The 22484-nt window shown below is 37.9% G+C and overlaps 1 protein-coding gene across 1 annotated transcript in view; it reads left to right on the top strand.

The window, feature by feature from the left end:
* Positions 1 to 7937, top strand: part of LOC136867372 (uncharacterized) — a 134374-nt gene extending 126437 nt beyond the window's left edge. The window contains exon 7 of the mRNA XM_067144548.2: positions 7372 to 7937. Within this exon, the coding sequence (XP_067000649.2) occupies positions 7372 to 7481 (110 nt within the window). The 3' untranslated portion in view covers positions 7482 to 7937. The remainder of the gene's footprint in view (positions 1 to 7371) is intronic.
* Positions 7938 to 22484: the final 14547 nt, after the last annotated feature.

The raw sequence follows: 22484 nt of genomic DNA, 5'->3' as shown, positions 1-22484 counted from the left end.
AGAAATAAATGCTTTCTAATAAATGATTTTGCCAATTTTGAAGGGGACAATACGGAAATGAAGATTATAGATTACAATGATTTTATTAATCATTAAGGGGTTATAGCCGTTAATTCTGGCCAAATCCTTGATATAGTTTAGTTCTTTTTTGCGATTTTCAGTTGTCAGCGGGATTTTTAATGCTCTATAGACAAGACTAAAAAATGCAGCCTGTTTATGAGATTGCGGATGTAAGGAATCGTTTCTTATAGTGATGGGGGCACAAGAATGCTTTCTAAATATTTGAAAAATGAACTTATTATTCTCTCTTGAAATGTTTAAATCCAAAAAGTTTAGAGAACCATTGATCTCTTCTTTCTTAGTGAATTTGACATCATTGTCAAGCTCATTAAGGGATGTTAGCACACTGTGACTATCGTTTTTCTGTGTATCTATAATGGCAAAAGTGTCATCAACATACCTTAACCATAATTGAAGACCATTAATATTATTGATTATTTTGTTATTTTCCAAATCATCCATAAAGATATTAGCTAGAATGTCCGAGATCGGGTCACCCATTGCTAGGCCCTTTTGATGATATATTCTATTATTGAAGGTGAAATAGTTATTATTAAGTACAAATTCTAACAGACTGATGAAATTATCTATTTCGCATTTGCTAAGGTTACTGTGTTTTAAAAGGTTTGATTTAATAATCTTGACAGTTTTGCTTACCGGAATATTGGAATACATATTGGTAATATCATAGGATACCATTATATGATTATGCTCAAGATTGAATTTCGAAAATTTTTCACAAAATTCAACGGAATTTCTTATATAGGCTGTATTATTGAATTTAAAGTGTTTACTGAGAAAATTATGCAAAAATTTTGAAACTTTGTAAGAAGGGCTGTTCATGCAGTTGATAATAGGGCGTATAGGTACGTCTTTTTTATGGATTTTTGGCAAAGCTTTTGCAGTTGGAAGTTTCGGGTTCATTATTATAAGTTTCTGATATTCGTGTTCTTGTAATAAGAACGGTAGATTCTTCAGTAGGTTCTTCAAACTTCGTTGGATTTTGGGGGTGGGATCTTTATTAATAATAGTAAAACTGCTATTAGCGAAGAAATCTTTGGTTTTTTTAATGTAATCATCTTTATGTAGTAATACTATGGTGGGACCTTTATCAGCTTTAGTGACGATATTATTATTATTAATTTTATTTCTTACATCATGTATTTGTTTGCTAAAGGTCGGATTCGAGGTAGTTTTCAGTTCTTTCGCCAGAAAAGGAAGCTTTTTCTTTATTTCATATTTAATGTCTTTATGCACTTCTACGGGGAGTTTTTGAATGTTAGATTCAATTTCCGCGACTGTAGTAATCAGATCGTCGGTTTTTTTCGGGTTAGGCCAATTAAATTTCAGGCCTTTATCAAGGAGGGATAGTTCATTATCTGAAAAGTCGGTATTAGATAAGTTCACCGTTGTAGGAAAATGATTTAAGTCGGCGGGAGGGAGGTTAGTTTTACTGTTGACACTACTCTGTTTATTCTTAGTGTTTTGCAATTGTATCAGTTTATTGTCTAATGTTGTCTGTTTCTTCTTCACTATGTCATGTACTTTTTCATTGACAAACCTGGAGTATGAACTCCATTCTAATGGGGACATACTAGAGGATATTTCAAGATGCGTCTTATAAAGCTGTAGGTTTAGGAACGATTTCTTTTTGTAATGCGCCTTGATTTCGTTTTTTAACCAAAATTCATTAACTTTCTTTTGAGTTTTACGTGAATCGGAAGTCGAAAAGTTTTTTCTTTGAAGGTGTTTTAGAAATTTGGGAATTAGTCCATGCTTCATACATTCTTTTAAAAACTGAATATCTCTAGATATTTTGCTGACCTTGACTTTGAGATTAAGATATCTATTCCTTTTTGTAGCTTGGTAGGCAGCTAAGTTACATGTAATTAATCTCATAATAGAACCGTATTGAGGACAATATATTAAAATTATAAAATCCTTTTAATAACAACCACCTACTCAATACAATACATTACTCATTGAATTATAAAATAATCATGAGGTGTCTTTTACTTTGTATAAAGATTATGTACACATGGGCACATAAGTGTAAGTTTGTTTTCTCTCAAAATAATATTGAATATAAGTGTAGGATTTTCCATTTGCATTTACATTAATAAACAACCAACATTTATAAACATTTTAAGCTAATCACCCCACTGGTAAGTTAAAAATTGAGGCTTCTACAATTTTTTTACATACGAATGAAAAAACTCAGCACTGAGGTACCAAACAGTCAACTGGCAACTCAGCACTTAAAAGGTTAAAACAACAAAAACATACATTAACCCCAGATTACCTATGACGGTTAGCTATTGACTAGCTGTTTGCTGTTATTTTAGTATTAACGGCACTTGGTGCCTTGACAAGAACAGTTTGTTTGCTGAAGAGTGAGAAATCCAACACCCCCTACTCTATTGTATTCCAGTAGCCAAAAATGTGGAAAGATAAGAACGAGCAAGACAATGTTTATCTGTTTTGTTTAACTTCAAACGGACGACACAAAATGGTTAATAGGACAAGAATGATAATTTTAGAATGGCAAATTGCAGAAAGTTCAATCATGTGTTCGTATGCATTATATCTGTTGAAACTTGACAAAAGTGGACCAAAATCTTGATTTTAAGCCATAGTACATCATCAATGTTTGCAACACGCTACTGGTTCACCTAGTTTTCGATATTGGGTGTACAGTTATGCTTTGTGTAACCGCAGATGGAAGAAAACTGCCCCAATATGTCATATTTAAACGGAAATAATTCAAACTTTTAATTTAAAACTGTCTTTACATTTTCAAAAAATAGTATTTTACACAGTAATTTAAATTCAAAATTTCTCCATGTCACGGTACAATGACTCTTCCGAAATGTGCAGGGTTAGCTTTCCGCACTTTCACTCACTTTGGTGTGTTGACAGTTTGTTTCATAGCTCCTAAGTTTGAGTGAAATCGTAATTCTTTTGTATTCAGTGTTTTAAGGAACGTCACAGTATTACGTAACAAGCAATGTGCGAAGAATCAGAATTCGCAAACACTGGCAATTCTCTTTGACGATGCCGACAGTTGTCGAAAAAGTGTGGCTCATAATTATAATCAATTCGTACTCAACGAACAATATTGTCAATGCCAATGAAACCGCATTGGTTCTTTTATGCCTAGCCCAAACGGACTGAGGAGATGGTGTCACTGGTACTGTGTTGCAATGCAGATGGAAGCGAAAGACTTCCTCCCGTCGTCACAGGAGGGGATAAGCCGCAATGTTTTAAGGGCATTGGGTACTTTCCGTGCAAATTCAAGGCATCTAAAAATGCATACAGTACAGTCGCAGTGTATTAGACTGTGGTACAGTAATCCAATGAATAAAGTACTTGCACAGGGGAGCCAGCATAGACTTCCAGTCTTTGAATAATTTTTTTCTTTCGTTGTGTGAGGTTATGTTTGTCAGTGAGTTATCCTAGTGCATTATTTGAATACTGTAAATGCACCTTGTTGGGTACATTTTGGAAATAGTTCTTTTCCATTGCATTTGAAGGGTTTAAACTGTGAATCAATATTAATTTTATGCAGTAACGGATCTTAGAATTTTTTTTGACGCGGCAAGGGTTGGCATTTCTGAAGTACGAGTTGGCCGTTAATTCAGAATCACGTAATTTGAAGTCCGATTCTTGCGTCCCAACGACTTCGAATTAACAAGGTTTTACCGTATCACAAAACTAGCATCCGAGTTCGCCGGTGTGTCTGTTTCAACTGTTCACATTGCACGATAAAGAATTACCCACCATCGGTCATGTTAATATCCGCGTAAAGAAAAGACCGCGTGTGAAAAGTGTTTTATACGTGGAGTGTACCGAATTTGTAAATAATTTAGGAGAGGATTCTGGTGATGCAAGAGACAACCAATCTTTCGATCTACAGGGAATCGAGCCTACTGCAAGTTCAGATTAATGAAATACCTAGTCCTACTTGATAATTTTCATGGTAAATATATTTTATAGCCGTGATAATGCATTTCTCAAATATGTTCAGGCAAAACAGCTATATCCATAAATTTACCCGTTCATATTTGCGTAAAGACCATGTGGACCTCGCGGAGTGATATGAAATGTTTGTTTACGCCTATGTTGTCCGGCCCCATGGTGTAGGGGGCAACACATCCGCCGGGTTCGATTCCAGGTCAGGGGTTTTTAATTGTAAATGGTTAATATCCCTGGCCTGGGGACTGGGTGTTTGTGTCGTCCTTAACGTTCCTTTCCTCACATTCAACACTCTACACTTCCGCAATTACACCTACACGCAGGTTCCTATCATATGGTGAAAGTAGTGGCAAAAGATCTGCAGCGGTCGACGCCACAAACAAATATAATTTTAAAAAAAATGCCTATGTTGCTCTTTCAATGGAAGGAATTTTAGTTCATTTAATTTTTTCAAACCACCTTGTTTGTCGCACGTGTGTCCTGACACATATCATTCTCGGCTCTGGAACAATTACCATAGGTTATTTCTAAATCATTGAAAATTATATCCATCTCACACTCCTAAAGCTTTTCCACATTTTTTTCTTATGAAAATGGGCTCCTCTGTCAATTTTCCTTTTCTGAAACCAGACTGTTCTGGATGTGGTTGAATTTCTGCCCTCTTTTATTTCAAGTCTTCTCCAGTGATTTTTGCAACATGGGATATTATTGTACTTTCTCTCTATTATTACAAACTTTCTTATCTCCTTTATTCAATATGGGCATTATGATTCATTTTTACCAATCATCTAGGACCTACTTCACCGAGCTCGATAGCTGCAGTCGCTTAAGTGCGGCCAGTATCCAGTATTCGGGAGATAGTAGGTTCGAACCCCACTGTCGGCAGCCCTGAAGATGGTTTTCCGTGGTTTCCCATTTTCACACCAGGCAAATGCTGGGGCTGTACCTTAATTAAGGCCACGGCCGCTTCCTTCCCAGTCCTAGCCCTTTCCTGTCCCATCGTCGCCATAAGACATATCTGTGTCGGTGCGACGTAAAGCCAATAGCAAAAAAAAAAAAAAATAGGACCTACTTCTTTTTTTTCATCTTTAGATCAGATGTCCATCACTGCAGTCCCAAAGGCCAGTTGCATTTTTCACTTTTATTGCAAATTTGTGCTTTCCCACGGTTTTTCTCCACTTTATCTTTTTCGAATGCCAGTACCATATCTGTAATAGCAATCTTTGTCTCAGCTTCCCCCATTAGTTGGATACTTTCTTTGTTTAATTTCTGCATTCTCTTTCATTTGACAATTCTTGAAAAAACAGTTTATTTCTGTTGGTGGTGACTGAATTTATACTATTTGTGTCCTGTACAAATTTAATGTTAATATTTTCTCTATTCCTGTTCTTTACAATTTCATATAATTCTTGGTTTCTTCTTCTTTTCTTTTCAGCAGATCATCCCTCATTTCCGAATAGAACAGTATCCAGCAACTGATTTCTTACATATTCTTGTGCCTTTAATTTACCTCCTTGCACTCTCTTCACTTTTACTTAATTCTCTCCACATTATCGTCTTTTCCTAACTTATATCCTTCATTTTGCCTTCAACGATGTTATACTCGCCTGCCATACCTCCCTTAATGCCTAATGTTCAACCCCTTTCTGCACTACTGATAAATGCACTCTTTATATTATTCTATTCCCATACCTGCCAACCCTTCCGATTACCCGGAAACTTTCCGTTTTTTAACTCTTCTTCCGATTTTCCGATTTATTTTTACTTCTTCCTATTTTTGACCAATATAACCTCCAGTACGGCCAGTGCTTTTTCCCTAGGATAAAGGGTAAATTCTTATGTACTTGTGTAATTTACAAAACCTCATTTTCAAGCGTATTTGTTTGATGCTTTATATCGCGAGTGTTTCATCCTTCGCTTTCGTATATCGTGCTTCCTGGTCACCACAGCAACGTATGCGCTGTATACAGCTGGGGATTCGGGACAGCAGTCGTCCTGCAAGCAAGAGAGTCTAGTGCGCGCTAGCGACTCAGTTAATCAGGACAAAAGAATGACTTTGTTATTGTGTTTTTCACACGCTGTTGACATTGTTTCTATGTGTAGTTTCGTCGGAGTTCTAGGCCATGTGTTTTTCTTGTGTTTCTATGCTTTCTCCCTCTGTCAAAGTCGTGTGTTATTGCATGGAACATATTGAATTGTTTGTATGTGGTAGTTTCGCATATTTAAGTGCATAATTTTAATGAGTTGAATGTTTTAAAGGGGGTTGTGTTGAACTTTTGGGCCAGCTATATGTACTTGTGCCGTTCTATTTAAAAATATGGAGTTAGTATCAATATCTGGGTTATAGACATGATATAGGCTTTTGTGCTTATGCCGTGTCAATAAAATAAGGTGAAATTCTTTACGTAAATCCCTAACGGCTGGCAATCAGGTATTACTTAATTGATAGTCAGTGTCCCATGCTCGAGCTCTTACCCACACTAGACACTACAGGTCCAGAATTGTACGGGAAGCTGGGGAAATATGTAGAAATCCTAACAATTTCAACAGGGACACTGACTATCAATTAAGTAATACCTGATTGCCAGCCGTTAGGGATTTACATAGGTAGTTCCCTTCCATGTCCCTTCACTATTGTTATTTCGTGTCGGTGTTTTCCAAATTCGTACGTTCCTCATCGCCAGATGTTTAATTCCAGGTTTGTGTCAATGTCATATGTTACGTACACATGTTATGTGACCCTCTTAGACTGATTCTGATGGTTCCATCAGCTTCCGCTTCGAACGCTAGCGCTGTACCGCATCCGGGGAGCCATCTGGTGATGAATTAATGTACAGTTCCCACTTCTATTAGAACATCTAAATTCAAAGCTCATTGTTTAAGAAGCCTTTCTCGTGGACAGTCAAGATTTTCTTCTGATGACGCAGAGCACAGTTCTGTGTGAAACGTAAAGAATTTCACCTTATTTTCTTGCCGCTGCATCATGTCTATAAGTATGGGCCGTGAAAGCATCAATGGCAACAATATCTGGGTTATTAATCCCCCCATGAGAATAAGTAGTACATTATTTTACGAGCCTCTGGGTATCATTTACAAATTAGAAAACAGAATACCGAACTCTTCAATGGTTTAGACGTTATTTTCATATAACATCTTAGGTGGATTACCCTGTATATTAATTTTAGCAAAAGGATATGTGGAATCTGTGCAATATGAAACAACACTTCTTAACAACGATAACATTTTTTGTTTTGTACATATCATGGATGACAGTGTTTGTAATATTTTTTCACATTATTTCTGTAGAAGTACAGTTTAATTTTTATTTATTTCCAGATGTTATAATGCAAGAGTATGATCCTGGAACCCCGTTTTGGCTGTCTCGTGAACAGTATATTCTGCATGGCTGTGAATCTCTTACCTGCTGTGAAGATAGTTTTAGATAGATTGCAATATAGTACAATGAATTTTACTCCAAAGATACATCTATTAATTGTAAAGATAACCCTGCCTTCGACATACATGATGTGTAGTTCTTCCCATATTGCTCAGAGTACAAGTAATGAATGGTTTTTTATTTGACACTTCATTCCAAAGGTTGTGATAGAAATGCTATTATGTTTCACATTGATATTGCTTTTATAATGAAAATAATAAAACTTGTGCATAATTCACCATTGTAATACATTTTTACTTTGATTTAGACTAAATATACGTATACATAACTTAATTTCCAAAATTTTTAGTGACAGTCAGCTGTATCTCAACTGAGACCATATTAATATTTGTTTCTGAGACCAACTACATTTTGAATGCTAAAAGTATGATTATATTTCGAAGGCTAAATGCTAAAATATTGGTAATGTCATTTTGCTACTTACCTATCAGTAGAAGTGTTTGTTTAGCAATCAACAATAAATATGTAAACATTTTTATTGCTCTTATCAAGAATATATAAACACTTTGGGTGTCACATACTGTCGTATGATGTCACGCTATTCTCAAATGTGAAACAGCGTGACCCCATATGGTGGCACACGGTTCTTGAAGTAAAATGAAATGACGTATGGCTTTTAGTGCCGGGATGTGTCCGAGGACTTCGGCTCGCCAGGTGCAGGTCTTTTGATTTGATGCCCGTAGGTGACCTGCGCATCGTGGTGAGGATGAAATGATGATGAAGACGACACACCCAATCCCCATGCCAGGGGAATTAACCAATGATGGTTAAAATTCCTGACCCTGCCGGGAGTTGTACCCGGGACCCCTGTGACCAAAGGCCAGCACGCTAACCATTTAGCCATGGAGCCGGGCAGTTCTTGAAGTATGAGTTGGTGCAACACCATATTGTGGCACAGTAGATGTACTGTTAAAGTGCATTACAAATTTCATTGTGATCTATATTGACAGTTACCAATTACAAAAAACTTTTGTTATTTTGTAGCTGTTTTGTTGAAGGTCAGCTGTCCTTTCTATGTGCATTATATTGGTACTGAGTGAAATACAGGCCCATTCCAGTATGTATTTCTACTGTGTATCACCATATGGCATCACAGTATTTTTCCAAAATCACTGGCTGACCATTGGTTATTGTCACAAGTGTAAGCACTCCAAACATTGTTTATTCCTTGTTTACATGCAAATTATCATTCTGTTTGTATAGTTCTGCAAAACTATAAAATGGAAGATATAGGTAATTTACTGAATGAAAATAGTAAATAATTTACCAAAAGGAGAATTAGTGGTGTGGATATTCATGAATTACGAATGGGTTCTGATGGAGAGGAAGATTTAAGTGTTGATGAGAGCAAGTGATGATGACTCCAGTGATAGCATTACAGATGGATTTAGTGATGCGGATGACCATGGTGATACTGAAAGTTATATTATGGGTGGGGACGATGCTGGTGCAAGTGTTGTAGACAATCATGTGGACAATAAAGATTGGGTTCATGTATAGGGGCACAGAAGAATATTCCATTTACAAGCCAGGAGCTTTTAAACTTTGAGATTGATACTTGTACAGCCACACCACATGAATTTTACTGACTGTTCCTAACAGATGAAGTTCTTGATTTAATGGTACTACAAATTAATCTGAATGCAACTTATATACTAGCATTTATGCAGATTAAGCGGTCTAGTTGTTTTGAAGGAATAGTCTGATACTACAAAGGATCAGTTGCAATTCAGCTAGCAAGGTGAAAGGACGTAATAGTGCTGAGCAAGTGACAAGTGTAGGTAGTACACAAGAACCTCGTTTAACCAGATTAAGTGGGACCAGAATTGATCCATATTATAAAAAATCTGGAAAATCCAGAAAAACTAAAAAAACAAGTACAGTACATGTTTTATAATATATTAACATAAGTTGTACAGTAATACCTTTTTCCAGTTGTACAAAAAAATATAAGAACACTTTTCTTTCATTTACGACTCTGTTTTATGCACTAAAACAATGTGTGAACTTTTTTTTAATTTGCGTAGAGTTTGCGCGCAGCACAATCACAAAGACGTTTTACTAACATCAGTTCTGCCGGTGTTGTTTCTGTCTGGGATTCTAAATAGGCCATCAGTTTGTCCAGCTGCATTGTTGTATTTCCATGAGTCATTGTTTCTTCTGATGGAGCGGCGGTTTCATTTATGAATTCACCATCGCTCTCGTCATTACCTGCCAAGGAACAAGAGGCAATAATTTGTTTATCTGACATTGTAAAAAACTAAACTAAACCCCATGGCACTACAGCCCTTGAAGGGCCTTGGCCTACCAACCGACCGCTGCTCAGCCCGAAGGCCTGCAGATTACGAGATGTCGTGTGGTCAGCACGATGAATCCTCTTGGCCGTTATTCTTGGCTTTCTAGACCGGGGCCGCTATCTCACCGTCGGATAGCTCCTCAATTCTAATCACGTAGGCCGAGTGGACCTTGAACCAGCCTTCGGGTCCAGGTAAAAAATCCCTGACCTGGCCGGGAATCGAACCCGGGGCCTCCAGGTAAGAGGCAGGCACGCTACCTCTACACTACGGGGGCAGGCCATCTGACATTTTACCGTAGCCTGAATTACAGTAATTTTTCTACCAGTCATTTACGTCGTTTACATCTACGTCTGAGAATCCGGGAATGTGTGCAAATATTTCAAGGAACTCAGAAGAGTCCACGGTTTCCCATTCTCAATTCCAGGCGAATGCCAGGACAGTACCTTTGATAGACCGCGACTGATTACTTCCAATTCCTGTCTTTAACTATCTTTGGCGGAAAAGACATTCAAGAAGAACTGATCCCGTAAAAGAAATACTGTACAAGTAAAAATAAATTTTTACTATTTTCAATCAGCATAAACCAGAGATCCGGATTAATGGGGGGCAGATAAACAAGGTTCTTGTGTACGAACGCGAGTGACTCAACCGAACATGGGAGTATCAATAGAGCAATATCAGTGTGCTATAGGCAGGTGGCAATGCAGAACGAAAATCAAAGTGATACAGACGGGAAGCAATAACAATAACATCATGTAGATGGTGTTAACATCGGTGGTGGTGATGGTGATGGTGCTATTGCTGATTGGTGGTACTGAATTAAACCCAGGGCCTGGACTGTCTTGGGAATATATGGAGAAGCTCGAAGAGGTCTTGAAAGTGAATAAGATTCAGGAAGTGCTAATGGAGCAAAGTAGATAATCGAAGGAACTGAGGACTTTCTGGTTACACGTGGAGTAGGCAGTGGTCGGTGAACCAGCTATTCAAGATGGAGCAACGCCCTGGTGTCAACTGTGTGAAAGGTCAGGGATATGGACAGCAAGGATCACTCAGCTGAATCAGTAGAAGCAGCAGCAGGTGTAGCTAATCAATATGGAATAGAGGCCACGACGACCCAGTGACGAAAGTGAGTCATTACCAAACCAGACAAGCAGCACAGGGAGAAGGAGTGGTTCCAAGGAAGGATACCAGCTCAGGAAGAAGATAAGGAAAAAACATAAGCTAGCGTTAAACTTAAAGGACATTTGGGTTTTAAAAAATGGGCTGGTGAATACCGAGGAAACCAGGGGTGTGGAAGAAAGAATCATTAGTTCTCCAAGTGGATCTATCATTCAATTAGAAAAATCAAGAATTATGAGTAGTGCAGCTGCAAGCTCAGCAGATATACCGACAAATAAATAAATAAATAAATAAATAAACAAATAAATAAATAAATAAATAACTAGGCTGGGTTGTGGGAGTAATAAATATAGAGGGTGTACAGAGTAAACTGGAAAATGACGAGGTCAGGGATTTAATACAGGATAATGAGTTTACAGGGATGATTGAAAGGATGGCTGATGGATATAAGTTGCAAATACCGGGATATAAAATCTGGAGTAAAATGAAACAAAGAAGGTGCCTGAAAGGCCACTATCCTGGAGGGACAGCAGTGTTTATAGAAGATAAAATATGTAACCAGGTAGAGCTATGGGAATCAGGAATTGATGAAATTATTCTGGTAAAAATAGCTAAAAGAAAGTAGGAGGAAAGAAATTTTCATAGGTTTCTGCTACAACCATCCATTGGGGTACCCCTTTGAGAAAAATCTTTCTTTGATGATCTTGTTGGAGAAATAAACTAGATCAAATTAAAGAATGAAGAAACCGGAATAATTATAAAGGGAGATCTCAATGCAAGGATGGGTGAAAAAAATCCAATGTAAGATAGAGAAATAGATGATATTTTAATACGAGCAAGGAGAAGCAAAGATAGAGTATGTAATAAGAATGGTGATAAATTATTAGAAATGTGTGCGTTAGAGGAATTATACATTCTGAACGGTGGGTGGGCGGGGGATGCAACAGAAAACTTAACGTATATTGTTGAGTAAGGATGTAGCACAATAGACTTAGTAATAGCATCCTGGGAAATGCTAAAACTTGTATCAAAGACATTCAGGTACAGAAGTGAACAGCGTCCCATCATTTCCCACTTGCTATTTGATTAATGAGAGATGAAGGAAAATCAAAAGAAAAACTTCATGTTAACTATGTACAGAAACAACTGGTTAGGTATAGATGGAGGGAGGAACATAGAGACGAATTTAGAAACTGTTATAGAGGGGAAAACCTTTGAAGTTTGGTATTGAGAACATGACAGAGAATCAATAAAAATAACTATAAAATGACAATAAAATTGGTTGAAAGATAAATAACAATAGCAGGCAAAAATATTATTGTAAGAAAGAGTAAGGAAAATAAAGAAAACGGTGAGTGTAAGAAAAAGAAAATTGAACTGGTAAAAGCACTAATAGGAAAGAGTACAAAGATTTATTGAGAGAGAATAAAAAGAACTGGCAGGCCAAAGGGGTAGAATTATTAAAAAAGTTATTGTAAATAAAATGAAACTAAGAAAATATGGAACAAAATAAACAAAATCTGTAAAGAATATAAAAGTAATAATCAAGCAAGCATAAGCAATGAGGAGTGGTTAGTATATTTTAAAGCTCTGTTAGGGGGTAAAGATACATGGAAAAATGAACAAAATTCAAACTGGTATACTTAGACATCTGGGGAATACTCTGCCTGCATTAGATGACCCAATAACAACAGGTAAAGTAGTAGACACTTTGAAAACAGGTAAGTGCTATCAGTGGAATCACTTCTGAATTCTGGAAAGAGTCGGGTAAAAACAGTCAGATGCTGGAAATATAACTAAAATATTTAACACCATCTTTGATGGTAGAAAAATTTTAAGTTCTTGGCAAGAAGGAATTATATGTCTGGTATACAAAAGGAAAGTGGGAAGGTGCCAATACCAAACCTTACTGGATAAACTTAATAAGATTTATACTGGGATTATGGCCAAAAAAAAAAATTGTGAAATGTGCAGAAGATTACTCTATAATCTCAGTGTACCAGTTGGGATTTAGGAAAGGAATGAGAACCACAGATAATATATTTATAATTAAAACAATAATAGACAAAAATATTTAAAGAGAGAAGGTGGGAGATTATACAGCATAATGCAGTGATAGATCTCCAAAAAGCTTTTGATTCAGTGAGCAGGTGGGGTTTCATTGCAAAGCTGGCCAGAATAAGGTGGTTAGATAAAATGGCCATAGAAGAACTATAGACAGAGGTAATGGGCATGATTAAAGTAAAGGAAGACTTAACAGTAGGAGAGATACTCAAATATTGGACTTAAGCAGGGATGTAAATTATCACCAGTATTATTCATACTTTTCATTAATGATGTACTGGATAATCAAGGGAAGGAGGATAGAACATGCCCATGTATAAATAATAAAGAAATTCCTGGCCTGGTTTTCTGCAGACATCCTTCTGCTCTCTCTAACAGCAGGTGATATGCAAAACAGTCTTAATATAACTGCTGAATATTGCAGAATATGGAATCTCAAAATAAATATTAAGAAAACAAAAGTAATGATATGTAAAAAAGGAAAATTAAAGAAAAATGAAAGAGGCTGGAGATTAGAGGGTACAGAACTAGAAATTGTAAATAAAATATCTAGGAATTATAATGACATTGAATGGGATGTGGAATGAGCAAATAAGACATGCTAAGATGAAAAGGTTGGCCGCTTTAGACAGCACAAGGTGTTTAGAGAGGAAGATGCGTAATACTGAATAGAAGTTACATAAAAATGCTTTATACATTTTAAATGTGCTGGTGATTTCAAGAACGTTGTATGGTGCAGAAATATGGGGCTTCCAGATTGCACAGCCAATCTGGGAGTTAGAAGACTGTGAGGATATAAGCATTCAAGCAGATATAGCCAGGAAATTAATGAAATATTGGTTAAGAATAAGAAGGGGAAGAGGGAGGGAAATACTGAATTTAGCATACCAACAAGAGATAGAACACTTAAAGGATGATTACTGGCTAACGAAAATTAAAAGGATCCTCAACAGAATAGGAATGGAAAGCTACTGGGGTAAAGAGATTCATTATAATGATAGGAATGCTGTAAGGAAGTAATGGTTAGAGTGAACAATATTGAGAAACAAGCAATTATGGCAGAATGTGGAACTAAAAAACTGCTGGAATTTTGTAAAATTATACAAAATATGGCAGTAAGGAGAGAAAGGTTTCCCAACAGAGAAGTAAGAGGCATGGTGGTGTGGCTAATAGGAATATATAAAATAAGGTTCAGAGAGAGAGAAATAATGAAAATCAGTGTTTACTCTGTGGAAAGGAAATGGAAGAAGCACATTTTTTAAGAGTATCTAGGGCAACCAAAGCACTGAGAGTAAATATCTGGGAAGTGAATATAAAACAAAAATAGAGAGAGAGAGAATTCTATACATTGTTAAACTATTAAATTAAGAGTGGATTACACTGGAAAGAATAGAAAAATTGTTTGTATACTTTTAAAAAGTCTGGAAAAAGGAAGTAAGAAAAATCAAAACAAATATGAACAAGAATAATTAAGGATAAGAATGATAAGAGGCATGCCTGTCCCAGAATAAAGAATATAATATTACTAGTAGGTTTAATATAATATTAAATGTAGTAATATATAAATTATTATATTGTTGTGTCATTATCTTCTATCCTTAATTCAGTTGTTAAGTAGAGGTGAATTGAATGAGAACATCCCTTCATTCATTAATTCATTCATGCATTCATAAAATTTTCTCCCCAGTTGTTGGTGGCTATATGTGACTGGGAGAGAAGGCTTGGAATCCAGTCCATTCATGCATTCAACCATCCATCAATTCGTTCATCTATTTAGCCAGTTGGTATTTCCTTCATCCACAATTATGTGTCCAAGTTATTTCATTAATTCACACTCAAACACGCATTCTCTTCTGAATGCTCTCCCCCCCAGTTGGTGGCTATCCGTGACTGGGAGAGAAGAGTGTTTATCCATTCACTCTGGAATGAAGTTCAATCTGGAAAGCATCCATTCATCAATTCATAATGCATGAAACTCTCTCCGCAGTTGGTGGCTATCCGTGACTGGGAGAGAGGATTCGGAATCCAGTTCATCCATCCATTCATTCAGGCAGTCAGGATCTCACTCATAATGGAATGCTCAATGCAGTCCATTACAATAAATCCAACCATGAAACCATCCATTTACCAATTCATGCAGTCGTCCATTCATTCAATTCAGTCATAAGGTATGTTGTAATGGTAGGATACTTCATAAGACTTGTGACACAAAAGTCCTAGACTATATAACATTGTTAGTGTCTAGGACAAAATAAATTATATTTTGTGCAGTTATACTCAAATAATTGTAAGAGGAAAATGTAATGCATGTATCAAACTTAGAATTGCAATAAAAAGTGCTCTCTCCCCAGTTTCAGGCGATGTGGAACTAGGGGATGCGAGTATTCTATTCTACTGCAAAGGAGGGGAATTTAAGTTTTTATAGGTTTAAGATTGTGGATGAATCTCATTTGAATACTCTCATTATCAAATTACTGGAGCCACTTTTCTATATATGCAGTTAGTGTAGCTGGTAAAGCAATGCCAAGAAATAGTTTTAATTTACTACTTAGATTCTGGCACTTTGCTCCCAATGAGGCTGTTGCTGGAAAGTTCATAACATTCATCCACTCCTAGATATCAAGCACATTAACTTCATGAGTGTCAAAACTCTGGGTGAAAACCTCATAGTTGATGGGTGGGGAGGGGTCTCCTTATCATTACGTTAATTTATGAGTGGTAAGACCCAAAAGTGTCAAAGAATGTATGATGACACAGGCTACATCTGCAAAACAAAAGTATATGCTGGTATAGGTATTTTCAGTGATCAGAATCCACTGAGTATGGAAACACACCTTTCCTTTGTAGTGCTTTGAATTCTTTCACAAGGATTAACTGAAGTTTAAGAGTAGACAGTGGTCACTTTCTCTGCACTGACAGTTACTACTCATCAATTGAGTTAGCTGAGGTGTCACTGAACCACAAGACATATTTTATTGGTATGGTTAGGAAAAATTGAAAAGGAAGTTGTGAATGTGAAGCTTAAGAAGAGAGAAAACATTGCAATGAAGAATGGAAGTTGATTAACTGTGATGAAGTGGAGATATCAGCAGGAAATACTGATTATGTAAGCCAAACATTCTAATGATGTAATTGCTACAGGTTAGAAGAACAAAAAACAAGATGATGTGGTGAAACCAAATGTGATGATGATGATGATGATGATTATTATTATTATTATTATTATTATTATTATTATTATTATTATTATTATTATTATTATTAGCATATGATGTGTACATGACAATCAAAATATACAAATATAATACAAAATATACAAATATACAAGTTGGTGACAGCATCAGGACTTCACTTTTATATTTTAATATCCAAATTTTTTATCCATGTAATCACTTCTGGTGTTACTTCAAAAAATTCCTCCACAGAGCCAGGAAATGCACATAGGGGGCACTCTTGAACTATGTGCTTGATAGACTGCACTTGAGCACCACAGTCACAGCAGGGATAATCTACCCATCCCCACAGATGTAAGGCTGCGCTAGTCCTACCGACACAACATCGGATCCTGTTCAGAGTTGACCAAACAGCACGGGGCAGACTAAAGCCAGCAAGTTTCATGCTGGGGTCGGAGATATCACATAAGCCACTGGGTGATGACATCCTCCACTCTTCTCTCCAGGCATTCCTGGGATTGAACCGAAGACATGAGAGGTCCAAAGCTGTCTTCCACGCTGGTTTTCTAGATTTCAGCCTAGTTGTAGTGTGCTGCTTTATATCCTGGTGTATAGGAAGGGCCTCATTCTTCACTATTCTGCACCATAAGCTATTAAGTGCTTGTTGTCTCCTTATATGAGGGGGAGAGATGTTGCAAAGGACAGGTAACCATTGCACTGGAGTTGAGTACAGCGTGCCGGATACAATACGCATAGCCTGGCGAAGTTGGATATCAATTAGATTGCAGTGAGAGCTATTTAACCATATTCCGGCACAATACTCAGCTGTAGAATACACCATGGCCAAGGCGGTAGTTCGAAAAGTATTGGCGTCAGCTCTCCATGAAGTTCCAGCTAACTTGCTCAGCAGGTTATTCCGAGTCTTAAGTTTGGCGGCTGTTTTTTCTATGTGACTTCGGTATGTCAGTGATCTGTCTAATGTTACACCTAGGTATTTTGGTGTACTATTGTATTTCAAAAGTTGATTCCTGAACTGTATCCTAGGTTGATAAGTAGCCTCTAAGTTATTGAGATGGAACGCGGTTACTTCCGTCTTCGAAGGACTTGGCTGAAGTCTCCACTTCCTAAAGTATTCATCCATCACCCATAGATCTTCAGACAGTATATCCTCAGCCTCCTTGAAAGTAGATCTCTGTACTGTTAGGTTTATATCGTCAGCATAAATGAATTTCCGAGCTGTAGTTTCTGGGATATCATGGATGTACAAATTGAACAGTATAGGGGCTAAGACTGAACCCTGCGGTAAGCCGTTATTCAATTTGTGAAATCTACTCCTGGAATTTTCAGAGAATATCTGGAATAATCGATTACTCAATACATTATCAATGAGAGTAATCACCTTAAGACAAGGTACAATCTTGATGAGCTTCAGGAGGAGACCCTCTCTCCAGACAGTATCATAGACCGCTGACAGATCAAGGAAGACAGAAACATTTTTAAATTTCTTCTCAAAACCAATCTCCAGATATGATGTTAAGGCAAGGACTTGGTCACAACAGTCTCGCTTGGGGCGGAACCCAGCTTGCTCTATTGGGATCAGGTGTTTAATTGCAGGAGCTATCCTGTTCAGAATTAGCCTTTCCAGTAGTTTATATGTAACACACAATAGCGAAATTGGCCTGTAGCTCTGGGGTAGAGAAGGGTCTTTTCCTGGCTTCAATATCGAGATGATTTTGGTTCTCTTAAATACTGGGGGTACACGTCCAGTGTGCACTATACTGCTAAAGGACACCAGCCAGCGTACAGTTGCGGGGCCACAGTTCTTCAGTAGCTCTGGATATACACCGTCAAATCCAGCTGCTTTACCATTCTGGAGGGACTTCAGGCCATGTTGTACTTCCTCTGGGGAAAATGGACGAGAGTAGATGGTATGAGGTTCAGCTTCTTGTCTTAACCGCTTGAGCTCAGATAAAATTTTTCTGATGTATTTCTTATCTTTCATGGGCCTGGATGAGGAGACAATGTAGTTAGCAATGTTCTCTAAGTTTATAGATGATCGTTTTCTTGCTGGCTTGTTTGAAGAGTCCAATTTTCGGATAAGAGACCAAGCTTTCCAGCTTGAGTGAGTAAAGCTGAGCCCTTCAACAGTTTTGTTCCACTTTTCTTTCCTGCCACTGTCCAAGGATGCCAGCAGTTCGGTAGCTTTCTCATGACTGTTGTCTTGTTCGTACTCTTTGTATATACGGCTAGTTTCCTCACTCCACCCAGGTATGTAATCTTTACGGAATCCTCTCGGAATACTTCGCTTAGCAGCAGCTTTGATTAGTCCCACGAAACGGACGTAGTTCTCAGGAGATGGTTTTACCCATCGTATGTTAGCATCAGTGTACGAGGAGTACAGTTTCCAGTCAGCTTTCTGAAAATTCCACCGAGCTTTAGGTATTGATCTAATTATTGGGATTTGCAGGCCGATTTTATAGATTATGGGCCTGTGTTGGCTTCGTGGGAAATCGTTCAGTACTTGCCTTTGTGTTTGTGAAGATTGGGTCATTACTCCATGTGACATAAAACACAAGTCTGGAGAATAATCATGATCCCATCGTACTGAATGGAATGTACCTTTGTCCTTGGCATCATACACCAGTGTCAGGTTATTAATGTCTATCCATTGCAATAGCCTATCGCCATTGTCATCGCTATCCTTATAGCCCCATAATGTATGATGACTGTTAAAGTCACCTAGGATAACACTATTTTCGGTGGGTTTTAGTGTGATAGGGTCTGGCCAGTTAACCATTGGTGGTTTGTAAACGTTTGTGATAGTAATATTTTGAACCTTGACAGATGTGGTGAAGATATTATGCATAGAGTCTGGTGGCAGAACTTCATAGTTGTCAATATTGTTCTTCATATAGATGGCGATGCCATATTTAGGGTGGTGAAGTCCGGTAGTTAGTTTGTACCCAGGTATTTTCCCCCTGGTAATCAACTGATATTCATCTTCACAAAGAGTTTCCTGTAGCACCAGAATATCAACAGAATGATCCAGAAATATCTTGGATAAGTATTCACTTTTGGCTCTACTTATACCCTCAATGTTTAGTTGACAGATGGTTAATTGAGGGCCTAGTGTCCATGTGTAGGATGCTGCGCCCTGAAAAGGGCTAAATCTTTGATTGTCATTGCCGTGAGGTCGCTGAGGACAGTACGGCAGCATCTAGTCTCTGTTGCTCGCTTAGTACCACCCAGGGGTCACGTGTAGGGCAATGTGAGGTTAAACCTACGGATGTGAGCAACTTCAACCCCCACCAAATGTGATAATAATGTACAATAGAATGAAACGAGGAACAGAAATTACAGACACATTTTCTTCGTCTCCCTGCAATGCGAAAAACCATCAGATGGTACCATCAAGTTGCAGATGATGTTCGTTTTGGTACTGCCATTGTTAATACATTACTTCTGTAAAATAAGACACCCTGATGGTTATTTATAAATGTCTTGCCAAGTTTCAAAAGAACATGATCAGTAGTCTGTTCTGTCTAACTAATGAACCTGTTAAACCTACTCTGAAGGGAGGGAGCCACTATTTCTATTGTGGGAACACAACAAGACTCAAGGAAAGAAAAGTACCAAGTAAGTGTTATAAAGTGCAACGTAACTGGACTTTCGGAAGGATGTTACTATTTAATTTCAAATTGTCTCTTTCTTTCTTTCTTTCTTTCTTTCTTTCTTTCTCTCTTTCTTCCTTTCAGTATTGCAGGAAAGCTCACAGCCAGTGCCAGAACTGCTATCAACAACTAAGCAAGATCCTGGACAGAAAGGCTGCTGTTTCTGTTGCAAAAAGGGTGTCCACTATCTGCACAACCTATCCAGACCCACCTTTCCTTTGTCTGTGGTACTTTGAATCTTTCCACAAGGATTAACTGAAGCTTAAGAGTAGCAAGACGAGACACAAATTTTCATTGTTCTGATGTACGAGGTTTGGAACTTAAATAGTGGCAACACTGCTGTGGAGATGCTATGCAACGGAATCTAATATTCTCGCTGATAGCACACGTTGGTCACATACCTACCTTACCTCAGACCAAATGGACTCACCCTTCCCACATCACCTGCGTGCGCACAAGCGAGAGAAACAGTCACTTGTGAGCTAACGGTCTAACGTAACGTTGTCACAATGTTTTTCAAACAGAAACAACGGAGTTGGATCAAGATTGAATGTGCCAGAGGTCGTACAGCACAACAGTGTCATCAAGGTCTTCAAGAGGCTTGCAGGGAATCTGCATTGCCTTACAGAACAGTGGCACATTGGGTAAAAGGCTTCAACGATGGTCGGCAAACTGTGGCGGACATTCACCGGGCAGGTCATCCTACAAGCGTCAGTGAAGAAGAAGTGCATGCTCTTGGTGCGTTACTGGACAGTGATTGAAACCAGACGATTCGTGAGCTCACATTCACTTCAGACCTGTTGCAGAGATTCGACAGGCAGTAGACCGCTCCATTCGCACCATCAACAGAACAGGCTCTGCTAAAGGTATACTACGACTTCCACAATGCTGCCAACGGGTTATACACAACGCTGGTGACTACATTGAAGGACAGTAAAGGTTGCTAACATGCAACTCTTTTGTATCTGTTGTAAATAAATAGTTGCCACTATTTAAGTTCCAACCTTTGTATGTGAAAACTTTTCACAGCAGTGTGTGGTGTAATATTCAAGAGAAATCTTAATATTTATTATTTTCCTTTATTGCATTTTACTGTTTAGAAATTCAGACACTGCTTCACAGTGTTGGCTGTAAAACAAATTGAAGACTCATTTTAAATTTTCTCAAAGATATTTCAAAACCTGATAGACTGAGTGAAGGAATGGGTAACATACTATTCTAGGGAACTGTTAATAATAATTATTTTGCTTTTTTGCATTTTACTGTTTGGAAATTAAGACACTGCTTCACATTTGACTGCAAAACAAATTGAAGACTTTTTAAATTTTCACACACGTTTCAAAGCTGAGAGGCTGAGTGAAGGTATCGATAAGACATTTATTGGGTTGATTAATATGAGTAATTTGAAAATTTGAATGTAATATGAGGTGTTTTTTTAAGGTCTTCATAAATATTGGGTTAGTGTGATTTAGTTTGAAATAAATAAAGCTGTTGTATTCAGAATTTGTGTTTTTCATTCCATACCTTTAACAAAGCAACAAGAAATTCTGTGACACCATATACAAAATTGAACCACTGCTAAGATATATCATGCATAAGAAATTCAACTCCAAGTGAAAAACGTGTAACTGGCTGGTTGTAATTATCTGCTTTCCTTTGTATACTGAAGCTACCATAGCAACTCTCCATTAATTTGGTATAACTCCTTATGCAAACAGTGATCAAGTAAGTACCTACTTCAGATAGAGTAATATCTTAACCCATTGACTTTAGTAGTCCCCAGAAATGTTGTCAGTTCCAGTTGCTTTCTTAGCTTTGTATCCTTTTGTAAATATATTTATTATCATAAGTAAATTTCCCTCCCCTGCGAACCATGTGACCTTGCCGCAGTGGGGAGACTCGCGTGTCCCAATGAAGCAGATAGCCAAGCCATAGGTGCAACCATATCGGATGGGTATCTGTCGAGAGACCATACTAACGAATGGTTCATCGAAACGGGGGGTAGCAGCCTTTTGGAAATTACAAGGGTGGCAGTCTGGATGATTGACTGATGTGGCCTTGTAATAATACTGTACATGGCTTAGCTGTGTTGGTACTGCTACATGGCTGAAAACAGTGGGAAATTACAGCCGTAACTAACTCCAGAGGACATGCAGCTCTCTCTGTATGAATGATGTACTGTTGATGGCTTCCTCCATGGTAAAAATATTCAGGTGGTAAAATAGTCCCCCATTCAGATATCCGGGTGGGGGCTACACGAGAGGGAGCGATCATCAGGAAGATGGATACTGACATTCTGCGAGTCGGAACGTGAAATGTTAGAAGTTTGACTAGTTGTAGGTTAGAAAATCTGAAAAGGGAGATGGATGGATTAAATTTAGATGTACCGAGCTCGATAGCTGCAGTCGCTTAAGTGCGGCCAGTATCCAGTATTCGGGAGATAGTGGGTTCGAACCCCACTGTCGGCAGCCCTGAAGATGGTTTTCCGTTGTTTCCCCATTTTCACACCAGGCTGTAACTTAATTAAGGCCATGGCCGCTTCCTTCCCATTCCTACGCCTTTCCTTTCCCATCGTCGCCAAAAGACCTATCTGTGTCGGTGCGACGTAAAGCGAATAGCAACAAACAAACAAAAAAAAAAAGGAGTTATATGTAGTTGGTATAAGTGA

The sequence above is a fragment of the Anabrus simplex genome, chromosome 3 (assembly GCF_040414725.1).
Source record: "Anabrus simplex isolate iqAnaSimp1 chromosome 3, ASM4041472v1, whole genome shotgun sequence".
Lineage (NCBI taxonomy): Eukaryota > Metazoa > Arthropoda > Insecta > Orthoptera > Tettigoniidae > Anabrus > Anabrus simplex.
Note: the sequence above shows the minus strand (reverse complement) of the source record. Positions and strands in the feature narration are given on the sequence as shown.